The sequence below is a fragment of the Chaetura pelagica genome, unplaced genomic scaffold (genome assembly GCF_000747805.2).
Source record: "Chaetura pelagica isolate M959 unplaced genomic scaffold, ChaPel_1.0 scaffold405, whole genome shotgun sequence".
Taxonomy (NCBI): Eukaryota; Metazoa; Chordata; class Aves; order Apodiformes; family Apodidae; genus Chaetura; species Chaetura pelagica.
Window position 1 is genome coordinate 1,552,349 of NW_009953489.1, and position 13,914 is coordinate 1,566,262.

The 13,914-nt window shown below is 37.2% G+C and overlaps 1 protein-coding gene across 1 annotated transcript in view; it reads left to right on the forward strand.

Moving 5' to 3' along the window:
* Positions 1–13,914, forward strand: part of DENND1A (DENN/MADD domain containing 1A) — a 184,049-nt gene that overhangs the window by 82,624 nt on the left and 87,511 nt on the right. Inside the window, 2 exon segments of the mRNA XM_009998932.1 lie at positions 2,568–2,678; positions 9,251–9,351. Of these exon segments, the coding sequence (XP_009997234.1) occupies positions 2,568–2,678; positions 9,251–9,351 (212 nt within the window).

Sequence of the window (13,914 nt, forward strand, 5' to 3'; positions counted from 1 at the left end):
TCCTGCTGCGTTTTGAGAGGACTGGGGACACCTGTTCCTGTGTTTTATTTTGTAAATCCCGCTTTTTACTCTCCCAAGAAAGGTTTAAATCCTAGGGAACAAAATACACAACAATTCTACTGCAAGTTGGAACGCTCTCATTTGTATTTATTTAACTCATTCATGGTTTTGTCACTTACGAGACATGTCTTTCAAAATACATGTGTAAGTCCCAATTTCATCTTCAAAGATGACAGCTTTCTTATAAATAAAACTTAGAGCTAACACGTGAGTTTCCTCAGTATCAATACATTACCATGCAGCCCACATGCTTCGCAGGTGTCACTGGCAAATTTCTGAGAGCAGAGAAGACTGAAACCTTATAAATCTTTCCATCTGAAGGTACATTTGTTTGTCAAAGCCAGTATTTCATTAGAATACGTTTGATGAAAAAATAATTGCAAATGAAATTCCTGTGTCTTATTTTCCTCTCACTAGTGGATACTGTGGCCTTTTGAGCACATCCACGCACCTGGATATCTCCATCTTCCAACAGAACACAGGGATCGTGTGCTCCTTTTGCCATACCCCTTATTTAGGTGGCATCAAAGGGACTTCTGTGCTATTTAAATTTCTTCTAATTCACACAGTTTGCAGGAATTGTGTCGTCATGCGCTGTTTTTTGGCGTCGTGGAAAGATGGGTGAGAGGGGGAAGAAGAGCTGTAGAGAAGACAGCTTATGTTTAGACAAAAATATCATGCTAATCAGCACAGATGGGATGAGAAATACAGAAAAAGTACACGATAGTTTAATAGGTTTTTGGCAAAATGTGTTGGCTTTTTTTTTTTTTTCTTCTTTGAATATACCTGTCTGTGGCTGTAGCTTTTCTCTGACAAAGACCTGACTGATTGTTTTATATTAACATGTTTGAAGCTAACCATAATGAGCTCAGTTTTTTCTATCTAGAGACTGGTACAAGTCTTTCAAATACAATGCTTAATTTTTCTTTCGTTCTTTGTGTTTGGATGGCAAGCTGTGGAACATATTTTTGCACAGTATGAAGCATCTTGGCAGACTTCTCAGGCCAAGTATTGGTGGTTTTAGAGTTATCTTTGGATCTGTCAAAAGTGCTAATAGGCTTTGTTGAGCTTCTTTAAGTTTCTTAATCATATTTGCTTTTTGCTTTTCTGCACTTTTGTATTTAACGATGATTAAGATTGCACTTGAATTCATGACTAATCTAATTTTTCTCTCACATGTGCTTTTTGTATAAGACTTGTTTTTATCCTATAGCAACCCTCTTGTATCGGTAAAAAGCTATTTGGAAACAAATTCCCTAATTCAGCATTTTCGGATGTATTACCTTGTCCTCCATCACCTCATCACCTCCCTTTTTTAATTTCAGTGTTTTAAGAAGTGAAAATATAATCTACAGACAATTTTTTTTTTTTTTTTTCCCCCTTGCACTGTAAAAGCCTCTCATAATACATTCTGTTCAAGTTGTTTGCATGGTGGCTTTCTAGTTTTGATAGTAAAAATCTTATGCTCACATTCTGCTGTTTATTAGAAGACAATTATTTAGTAAAGATGCATGATTCATGCCACGACAGCATGTGCACAGGACACTTACAGGGGTAATGGTGGATGGATAATGGTGCTGGCTGATGTGGGGGATGAAGTGCCCGTAGCCTCTTGTGTAGCTTGCTCTGTTTTCTGTTTTAAATTTCAGTTATTTACAATAATTTTTTACATAGGTACGTTTAATATTCTGAGCAGCAAATGCCAGCAAGAAACCTGTGCTGTCTAGGAAGTGTTTATGTACAGTTTCTGCAGGGTTACTGGCTTGTGTCATGGCCTCTCTTTCTTTAAATTCAGATTGTAAATGTTTTGCTTACAATATTGTACTACAGTTAATTGTCTTCATACTATATAAGCATACTGATCATTCAAGTAAAGCTGGATGTTTGAATCATGCCTCTGGCTGGGCATCCACTGAAATTTTCAGAGAGATTTCTCTGTGTCCTTCCTCGGTTTCCCAGCCCCCATGGGGCTGCTCTCTGGGTTCCACCAGGGGCAAACGTTTACCTGAGTGCATGAAGCGAGGAGTTCAGACAACCTGGACAACGGTTCTCAGCTTGTGTGGTAAATGCCCATGTGTGTTTCTACTTATCAGAATTGTTCTAGCACACACTGAGCTTACGCTTGAATTTGTTATATTCAAATTGTCCACTAAAAAACCTGCTTTTACTCTGAGCTTGTAGGATAGTTTTTGGTCCTTTCTCAGGCAACTTTGAAGTTTCCATAGAAGTGACAGAATTTATTTTTTTTTCTTAGAGAAGTATCTTGTATTTAAGAAGCTGTATATGAAACATCATCAATTTTGTTATTCCAAGACCTGGCTCCCAAGAAGTTAAGTGAAAGATACTGCAATTAAAAAGTCCCCTGACATAAGATGACATCCTGCTTCCTTTTGTTAAGCCACATGCTGGTTGTAGCATAATAAGAAGATACAATATGGTTATTTTTTTTGTTAAGGATGCTTGTTTTTGTAATGCCATGAATCACCAATTATTTTCTCTCTTCCCAGAGAAATCTGACAGAGTATTTTGTGGCAGTTGATGTCAACAACATGCTGCACCTCTATGCCAGTATGTTGTACGAGCGCCGCATCCTCATCTGCTGCAGTAAGCTGAGCACTGTAAGTACAATGCAGGAGTTCTGCTATTCACAGGACTTAGAAAATGGCAGTCACATATAGGGAATGATCTAATGGTCTCTAGGCCCCCCTTCCAACCTTCAGCTGTACAACCTCAACTCAGTTCTGTGGTTCAATGTGATGATTTTACTGAGCTTATGTTGGCCTCTAATGTTTAAGTGAAAAAGGGTTTTTTTGGATCCAGGAATTCTTGGTGTGGTTTGCTACATAAATGTACCATAAATGTCTGCTGTAGTGAAGTCCCTTTTTCATAATTTACTTGATAGGGAAAAAGTAGATAAATGCTACTGTCAAATGGATGTTCCAGTGACCTTCTCTGAATGAACTAAAGGAGTGGGCTAAAATGCAGTGACACTCCACATTTTTGCAGTTTTGTTTGATAAGGTGTAGCCTTGATGCTACTTAGGGTCCATCAAGGGTTTGTGAGATGAAAGCTATGGAATACTCTAGATTACTCTCTTCTAAAAATGGCTGGACATCAAAACAAACACACAGCTTGATTTATTTCAGAGTTTTGTGTTGTGCACTTCAAGGTTTATCAGTCAATAAGACGATGATTTTCTTTACAAAAGTTTTCATTCTGTTTGCTCTGTAAAAGGGTATTGATTTGCTTTCCTTTATGAATGGCAAGCATGTGATGATTTAACTAATCTTGCCTTCTAGTGCTATAGACTAAGTACTTGAGTGTTCTTTCTAGAATACAAGCTTCCATTTCCATTTTTTATAGTATTAACTAGTCTCTTACTGTGTGATCATGACCTACTTTGTATTTTATATTAAAACTGCTTCATGGAATTGTAAATAGTATGGAAGGCTGAAATTCTGTACATAAACATGTAAGAATGGTCTGTTGATACAGGGCAGAAAAATGAAAATAGGATTTCGTACTTAATCTCAGAATAACTATTAAAATATCATTTTGAAAGGTAAGTGAAACTAGGAGAGTTAGAATAATCTCTGGCATATATTAAAAGTTATTCAATGTTTACAATTCATCCCACATTTGACCAAAAGAATACAAGTATTTTAAAGTTTAATACCATAGAAAACTTGTAAATTCTTTTTTATATGCCAAGTATTTTATATCCTCCTTACTAAAATAAGCAAAAATACATGCAGGCCTGGTAATTGACTAAAATGAAAAGGAGGTGTTTGTTTCAGGGACCTAAAGAATGAAAAGAATGGTAAATTATCAGAGAGGAGGAAAGACCAGAATGGCTACCCAAAGCATTTCAAAGTTTGTGTGGTTGGTTGGTCTAATTTCTCCCTTTGTGACAGAGCCTGGGAAGAAGAATTACTTACCTGTCACTTTGCCTTCCTTAATGAGCCATTTCACAAGTAGGGTTTTGTTTTCTTTCCTCTCTATCTGCTATTTCCCTTCCTTTTGCCTCTGTCCAAGATAAAAGCATGTCTGGTTCTTCAGTAGGGAGGGGTATTCATACTGTGTGTTCTTATCTTACAACTTTATATATAAACTGCTCCAAGATTGGAGTGACAGTGTAAGACAGGTTTGAAGAGCTGGGCTAGAGCCAGTTATTCCTTGCCTGCACGCTCTGCTCTGCATGTTCCAGCAGTAGGAACAAGCTGCATTATTTTATTTCAAACTGTGCTCAGCGGAAGCCAAGACCTTGTAACTGGAAACGAACCAAACTGAGAATTCTCAGAGTAGTGTGAGGGTGGTGAGGGGGATTCATTTCTTTGCTTTTACTTTTTAGGTTTTTAACAAAAAAAAAAAAGGGAAAGGGACTTATTTGCAGTTAGTTTCTTTTAACTTTGAGAGACATAGCACACTTAATACTCAAGGTTTGGATTTAGTATCAGGTAAGTAAGAGAAAATTAACCAGTCCTGGATAGAAAGTCTTCTTCTGGTGGAATGAATTCTGTGGTATAATACAGCATAGCAAATTTTGATTTGGCATATTCCTAAAATAATTGAATAAGATTTAGAGGTAACTGAATGAGGCTGTATTTATTAGCTGTAAATCATGTGTACTATCAAAGAATTATTGTTTTTTTTCTTGGACTTTTTTTTTCCTACAAAAGGAAACTCAGTTTCTAAAAATGTTGAGGCAATTATTCATGTGAAATTTATTTATGTATTCTGTGGTCTAATTGCTCATGAAAAGCTAGAGATAAACTAAAAGACATAAAAAACTGTGCTTGGCAAAAGACCACCTGCTGGTGGGAGCATGCTGTTGCAAAACTGAAGCAGAAGAGCTTTCCTTCCACTCTGTTTTCTCTTCCATCATGACCTGCTCGTGCAGCCCTGCACCCACAATGTGTGTTAACTGTTTGTGATAAGGGCATCAGCAGGTTGTCTCTCATGATAAAAAGGTGGTTTTTATGAAGTTGATGACTCTTAAAAGACTTAAACTTGTGAATTCCTGAGATGTTTCTGTTTGGTTCCATCATGCTGAGATAAGTTTCTTTACATAATTTTTCTGTTATTTTTTGAGTGTTAGCACAAAGCAAAATCCAGAATTTTGACATGGTTACTTTTGTTCCTGGGAGCTGAGAGCTTGCTGTGTCACTTCTTCCATGTCACTGACAGCTCTGACACACAGAGCTGCTTCTCTGCTTGGTTTCTGACAGGCCTTAGGGCTCTGAGGATGAGGAAATGGTGTCCTCAGGAAAACAGAACATATGATTGGTACCATTCACCAAATGTCCTTCTGATGCAACATACCTAGTTCTTGTTCCACAGCAGCCTTACAACCACTGTTTTAGATATACAAGCTGTTCCTTCCCAAGAGCTCTGCTGCTGTCCTCAGAACCTGCTGGGATAGGTCTTGGCCTTCAGACATAGCCTCTGCAACAGCCCTGCTTCCACTGCTTAATTCTTATGTAGCTCAGTCGTATGCTTTCTACTTTGTTTTTAGCCCTGAGTAATGCAGAAGAATAATCATACAAACACACAAAAGGTGCTCATTTTTTCCAGTATATATTGCACATTTGTAGCCATGTACTGCAAAAGTGTGCAGGGTGGGTGGATGGAGAGAGAGAGTAAAATGCACTGGATGTGGCCTGTTGTAATTCAACATCAGTTTATGACTTTTATGTGTGTGACAAAAGCCTATCAATTTAATTTGTTCAAATAAGGCTTTTAGAGTACTAAGTATAAAACTACGCAAACTGAATTAGCGAATCAGTGTCTTTCTTCCATAGCTATCTTGTTACGTTCTCTAGCAACAGCTGCAGGAAGCTGAGGTGGTGGAACTAATCTTATTTCAAAATGCTGGATTCCTATAGTTTTGACAGTTGGGCATTTCTCAGGCTGCCTTATTATTAAGAGCTTGTTTTTGGTGTGGCAATCACTAATCAGGTGAGGTTTCCAGCAAATATGCTGTTTCTTTTTTACGAGCCCTTATCTTGGCAGAGTTGAAGGACAGTACTGGTGCTCACCCATGGTAGTACATTGTTTGAATTCAGGCCAGATAGCAAGGTGGGAGTACATCTCAAAAATAAGTGACAGGTTCTGCTCAGATGTCTGCAGTGTTGAGCATTATGTCTGTTTAATCTTTTCTTGCCGAGTTTTAAAACCAACGGGAAGAGGGCTTGAAAGGGGCCTCCTTGGATTACTAAGTTCACTCCTCTACAGTGGCAACTATGTTATCTAATAATGCCAAAAAATAATCTATTTGATCCTCATAGAAGCAATTTTGAAGTAGGAATTACATTTTTAAACCGGCATTTTTTCCAGACTTCTTTTGGACTTGGAAAGTTGGAACAGAAAACATAAAGGGTTTAGGAATACAGAGATAAAACTATAGTGAGAAAGCACATCCTTCTTGCTGCTGTGTGTTTTGGAACCAGGTTATGCCCTTTGTTTAATCTGTGAGAGAGGAACATCTTCTGCAGTAGGAATAATATAATGATAAGTTGAAATATAATGGGACAGGGATGAATCTTAGTGTTTTGTCACTCATAAATATAGAACAAATTCAAGCTTCTAACTTTCACTTTTGTTAGTATGCTACCATACTAGTATTTCCATCCTATATAGATGATAAAATATTGTTCACCTGCTAGTAAAGAACTTTCTTATGGAGAGAGACTGAACAGGTACTTGTTCAGATATTTGCTGTCTGCTTGCAAAGATGCTATTTCCTTAAGACAGTTGTTCAAATCTAGTTTTATTTCTTGCATATTCTCACTTTGGAAACATGTTATCAGCACTGAGATACTTTTGAGCTTTTTGTGGGGTAGAAGAGTTTGATTATCTTGAGGGTAAACAAATGGCTAAAAGGTTGAGAGGAAAAAAGATACAAAAGGTTATTAATTTTCCTGATCTTGGAAGCTGCTAAGCAGTCCAGCAGTGCTCTGTGTTCTGGAACCTGTTCAATGTCCTCATGGAAAACAATTTTTTAAAAGAAGAGAAAATTTTGTGTCAGTCATTTTGTTGCATAGCATGGATAAATTTAACGTAACGCTTGTGTGAGAAAAAACTTCAAACCATGTAAGCAATCATGGTCTGAATAACAAGTAATTATTACCACTCAGAAAGAGATACTGGATTTTTTTTTATTATTAAAAAGAGAAAGAGATTGATCTATGAAAATGCTGGCTTATTACTCAGTTGAAGGAACTTGGAAGCCAGGAAAATGTTATGACCGCAGTAGAGAACAAAAAAGAGGGCATAAAATCACTAGATATGTTCATTACTTGCCCATATTGTGGATATTGCATGAGTTCTTATCTACTCCAAATAAAAAATGATACAGTAGAACAGTAAAAGGTACAGAGAAATGTAACAAGAACAATCAAATACAGAAAATAATATCTCAGTTGGGGAAAGCAGAGTAGATTAGAGCTTTTCACTCAGCCTGGAGATGGGGAACTTGATGGAAATATAGAAAATAATGTGTGGCCCTTACAAGAGAAGTAGGACATTTTATTTATTATCTCAAAATGCTGAATAATAACACATAAAATATGTGCCTATCTTCAGTCTTCTTGCCTACTGGCTGACATTTTAATCAGAAAAAACAGGTTCTGCTACTTAGAGAAACTGCCCTGAAATTACAGAAATGCTTTGTCATTGAACATAAGTTGAACTACATCTGGAGTTGTATCTGATTTTCCCTGTCCTGTAGCCTTTAGAGACTGTGTTAGGTCATCTAGACCATTTTCTTTACCATTTGTGGCCTCCCTATGAAGGTGTATACAATTCAGAAGTCTGTCTTAATGGAAATTAATAAGGTTCATCTACTGTGTTTTTGTTTTGTTTTGTTTTGTTTTGTTGGGGTTTATTTGTTGTTTTTTGGTTGGTTGGTTGTTTTGGTTTTTAAGATTACACCACATCTAACTGAATTAGGATTAATGTAATTATTTGTCTTTGCTGAGTTTAATCTCCCACAACTTCAGGCCACCACAAGGACCTCAGTCTTTTAGAATGAGTCTGTTTGGTGGTGGTAAGCAGTGTTCTCCCCCTTCCTGTTGTTAGATAAGCATTAGATGCTTGAGTTCATGGTACCTTCAAATAACTGGTAGGCTTTTGTGGAGTCTTGTTTTCAAAACATGTTTCATAAGTGACACCCATTGTAGTAATGCTGAGTATCCTTGAGACACTCTGAACTGCAAAACACTGTCAGTGATTGGATGTGATTGACTGTCACCTCTGAGGCTTTTCCTTGTATGTGTTGATTTCTCTGGGTGTTCTGATTAATTTATTTTCCATTTTCCCAAGTGTATGCATGTTCATATCCTCTTCTTGCAGTATTGTCACTGTAGCTTTTGCTGAGATGTCCTTATTGAGGATTGCCACCTTCTCCTTTTTAATATCCTTAGTGAACATGACAAATATCCTGCTTATGTTCTTTCCAAATTACTAATTATCGTTTGAAAGGTGGTTGATAGAAGTAATTTCCTCCAAAGCTCTGGGAGGATTCTCCCCACAGCTTGACTGGCACTTGTATTTCCTATTTGGGATCTTTTTCTGCCAGCAGCAGAACTATTCTGAATGAGCTTTAAAAAAATAACACTTGAGAAATGCAATGGGTCAAGCGATTTAGTGGAGGTCAATTAGATAAAACTTCCTTTTAAATAATAAAAATTTAATTGCTAAGTCTAGTACAATATATTATTGAGAAATAGATGTCACTTACATGTATATTCCTGAGCTCAGGTATTTTTTCAGTTTGTGTTATAATCTCTGCAGTTTTATGGTATTTATTGAATGGTAATTACCAGGACTGGGGGATTTGCCTCTACTATGTTTTAGTTCCCTTTGTGTTTCCATTTTAGCTCTCTTTGTGTTTCCATGTCTATGTTTCTGTTGCTTTATAGATCACTGAGTGTTCTTTTTAGTTTTCACTTGTATGAATCATGTTCTCAGCTGTTTACAATGTCAGTCGAATGACAACCACCATAAACTAGTCATGCTTCACCTACCAATACCCCCCCCCTTTTTTTTTTTAACAAGTACACTGTATATTTTCTAATAAAGCACATTGATATAAAAGCAGAATTGATTCTTCACTTTTTTCTTCTGACCTTGCCTCTTTAAGCTTGCTTTTTGTCTTATTTATGACCCCGTTTTAATATGTGTTTTTCAGTTAACTGCCTGCATTCATGGGTCTGCAGCTATGCTCTACCCGATGTTCTGGCAGCATGTTTACATTCCTGTTCTGCCCCCACATCTATTGGACTACTGCTGGTAAGGCTATATATATGTGTGCATATATTATAGATATGTATTTATATCACTTATATTCACATTTCTGTCTAGTAAGTCTGAAGTCCTCTTACGATGCAACTGTTACTCTAAAAATATATTTAGGCATATTAAGGAAGCAACCAACCTAGTAAGTAAAATATAAAATTTCATGGCAAGATATAATCATCTATCAGTTTGTTGAAATGCTCTGAGTGGTTACCATGGAATGCTGTAAATTTGTGTGTATTTAAAATCTGTTTTCAGCATATCTGTGTTAAATGTTAAAACCTGAATTAAGACTGCAACAGTAGAGGATACTGGGAAGTAGATACTCTGATTTTTCTGCTTTCCTGAACTTCCCCTGGGAGTGGAGGAAAGCTGTTCATTATCCTGCAGCAAACTTGTATTATCAGCATGTGTTTAGAACCTGATACTTACCATATTTAGGGGATTGTATATAAATCTTTTAAAAACTTATTCATTATCATGATGTGACAAGTTTTGGCACAGCCCATGGGCAACCTCATGGTTTGAAATGACTTGAAAACATTCACAAGCCTCCTCTCTGTCCCCTTGCATTTTAAAAAGTCTCTCTCAGGAAAAGACAAACTTAATCTTACTGTGTTGTACAGTCCCATAAGTGAGTGAGGCTTTTGGTGTGGAGGTTGCCTGGGTTCTAATAGTGATAATGTCTGTGTGATTATTTACCTTATTATTTATCCCAGCTGGGATAACTCTCTAGTGCTAGAGGCTGAAACATGTAGATTTAAAGGAAGCTTGTTCTTCTGCCGATGATTTAAATGTTAAGTATGTGCCTCTGTCGAGGATACCCAGAACAGACTCTGAAAACTGTTATCTGCTGTAGAAATGAACCTTCAATTTACTCACTGCACAGGAAGGGCAGATTCTCATCATTTGCACTGCCAGCAGGTGCCCTTTCTCTGAATAATGGGCTTCGGTGTGTAATTAACACATGAAGGCTGCTGCTGCCAGCTTTTTCTTCAGGTACATGCTGCTAGGAGTTTTCAGGACAAGGCTGTGGGCCACAAGAGGCTTTTACACTGGGTTAGAAGATTAGGTATTCATCGACTTTCTGACAAAGACATGTTAAAAGGGGCTAAGTCCAGAGCCCACAGTTGGGAGCAGAAGTGTGCAAAAAGCAAACACTCGGGCAGTGTACCCAAGGAAAGAAAGACACAAGTCATTGAGCTCTACTGAATGAATTCTTTCATGGCATAACACCCTGTCCATAGCGTGAATGAGGCAGCTAGAGCGTGAAAAGTATGATTTTAAATTGTGTAATTATTAGGCAGATTGTAATTGCATGCTTACAAATACAACTGATTACCTTAGCCAGAGAGGAACTTTTATTGGAGAGGTAGCTACACACTGTAGTTGTTTGAATGAATCAATTTAGCAACAATTTATGTGCCATAAATATATTTCTCAAAATAGAGTCCATCTATTTTGTAACCATGTGAACTTAGAGATGTCATTTTTGCCTCAGAGGACTGAGAAATCAGCTCTGTGCTGTCTGCTTTAATGTGACATTATTGCTTTCTGCTGTCTGCCTCTTAAGGGAAATGACCTGAGATTATTTAAAATAAAAAGGTTTAATTTAATATTAATTATTGCCTGGCTGACATAAGGTGACATAAGGCAATAAGGTGACATAAGAATTTTCAAGAGCTGAAATGGAAACCAAATTTAAAGCAATTAGAATTCTGTAGTTCTTATGAATACAAAATATGTTCATTGACTTGACTGTCCATTTACTGACTGTGCTGTATGATGCTTTTGAATCTTCTCCTGCTCTTTTGAAAATCACATAGACTTTTTTCAAAAGGGTATTCCACCTATGATTAGTTGCTTTTAATCATACCATTTACAATGGAAGCTTTTAGGATAGAGGGAACTTGGAAGGTCCCAACTGTCAGACTGACAACTCCATGACTGAAGTTTGAAATTTGTTGTCTCCTGGGAAGGGAAGGGGGACACTATTCGGATCTTTCCAGAGCTACAAAAAGGTAGAATAGCTCTCTTTGCAGTAATCAAACAGGTAGAACACCTGTCTTCTATAGCATTATAGTAATAAATATCTTCTGTAGCATTTTGTCCTTTATTGACATTTTACACCAAAAACGTTCAAAGCTCCATGGTTTCTCATTTTTTCAATTTGTTCTTTGCTAGTTTTTTTAACTTGTAATGTGTAAGGGGGGTAATTTTCTTCCTATTTTCCTCTAGAAAGGATTTTTAAAAACTTTATGTTCACCTGCATCCCTCATTCATATACCCAATCATAGAACTGGAAATGCCAAAACCTGAATCTTCCAAATGTTTGTTCTTGATACACTTTCTCTTTGTACTGGGGGTGATGAGCCAATAGCAGTGGTGAAGCATCATGTACATGGATCTGGAATTACTTCAGTGATTGAGACTGAGTGTGAGGGGGGGAGGTGAAGCTAGGGGAGGAGTGCTATCTTTTATTTTTTCATTAGGTACCATTCTTTGATATATTTTCAGCTCGGGAAGATTTTGGTTGTAGGAGATTAGAAAATAGTGGGAATCCTATTAGATTTCACACCTTAATGCACAATTGCTTGTTTCTTTGAATACAGAACAAGAGAGGAAACCTATGAAGCACTGCTGGTTGGTTTTTTGTTTTGCTTTTAAAAAGTCCATGCCAGCAGGTGCCAAAAGTCCAGGTTAATGAGATACTGCCACCAAGCTTCCGTAGCCAAGCACATACAACTACTTAAATTTGGCCAGATCTTGTCCATCTATTTTGTTGTTGGGAATTTAAACATTTATTGATGTGAAAGTAACAGTGTATTAGTTTTCCTCACTAGTTCCATCCCATTATTTTTTTATTTTTTTTTTATATGACATAAAAACACTCCCACTGTGTCTGTTTTCTCCCATTTTGCTCAGTGTCTGTGTTTAAAATGAGCCTGTAAGAAAAGCCTGTCTTTGCTGACCTGGTAACACAGCTGAGTATGATGTCTGAGTCCTGGAGCATTGTCACTCAGGTTATTCTGTGGAATTTTACCAGAAGCAACAGTATATTTTCTAGGGTGATTAAAACAGTCTTTTCTATTAGATGGAACGCTTAGCAGCCAGTGTTAATACATTCTGAGAGCCACCTTCTTAGAGCCCCCGGCACAGCTGCTGAACAAATGTTTCTATTGGTGCAGTTTTCTCTTTCTCTGGGAGTTTTTTTAACTCCCTTTCTCCTGTTTTATAATCTGCATATAGTTCAATATGCTCCTTTAAGTAGGTGGAGGGGGTAACTGGAGGGCGAGTTCTCCTGCTGTTCGGGAAACAATGATTCCTTCCTCAGGAGCCTCTTGGTAGGCATTTTGATTTAGCCCAGTACATCTGTGTACTCACTAAAAGCTCTTATAGTTGCTCTTCTGGTTTCTTAGCTGTATGTTTTCTACATCATTCCAATTTATGCAGTCAAGTTTCTAATTTGCATCAATTACTGAAATAAATTTTGGATTTAATTATGTTACATTTCAGTGAGTAATCTGAAGAGAAATTAGGAGACTACCTTAGAGAGTGGAGTACAACTGATGTGAAAGAGTGACACGTTAAGTCAGTATTTTAGCAAGACACGAAATTAGTAAATGTGATTAATCAATTTTCCTGGAACAATGAAGCAAAATGGTTCAAATCCCCATGTAGCTGTAAACTATGAACCTTTTTGAGATCCCTGGGTTTTGCATTTCTTTTTCTGGTGAATTGCAGTATTTTTTAAGAGTGGATTTTTTTCACTTAAGAGGAAATGTCCCTCTATTTCACCTGCTTCTCTTCCAATTAGTAGTTGCCCACCTCTTGGGAGCATAATTAAGAGGTCTCTAGTTAGCCTAAGGAAACGAATTAAAGAAATTGTAAAAATGCAACTGTAATTAATGGGCAATATGTAGCCATTAAGTCCACAATATCCATATTCATGCTTATTCATAGCTACTTTAATGATTTGATATTTACCTATATAACTCATTTGATTATAAATAATGCTGATTGCATTGGGAACCAGTGTAGCACAAGAGTAATAACCTTTCTCTTTGTTCCAAAAGACTTAGGCAGGCATTCTGTTTAAGCAGTAAATATGCATGGTAGAAACTGATACTTCTTGATTTTGCACTTAATGGCTATTAGCTGCCATCAAACAACTCTGAGTAATTAAGGGTTGTGGTCGTGAGAAGCCCCAGGATAAGTGTCAAGCAGTAGGTAAAGACTGGTCTGAAGGGCATTCTTTAATATGAACTGGGTCCCAGAAGGATTGAAGGGTGTGTGGAGTGTTCCTCCTGTTTATACAAGCAATGTGTCTTACTGAAGTTCACTTGAAATTCTGGAAATACACATCTAGCCTGATAAAATATTAAAAACTGCTTGAGCATTTCATGTGTCAGGGCCTGAATAGCACTTAGGAAGAACTAGGATGGTGTGCTTGGAATGTGGGGAAGAAGAGGCACACCATGTTCCCTTCTACAGGATGGGGGGTGGGAATTTAAGTAATGACACACGACTAACACGTGATAAAGAAAAACAGTGATA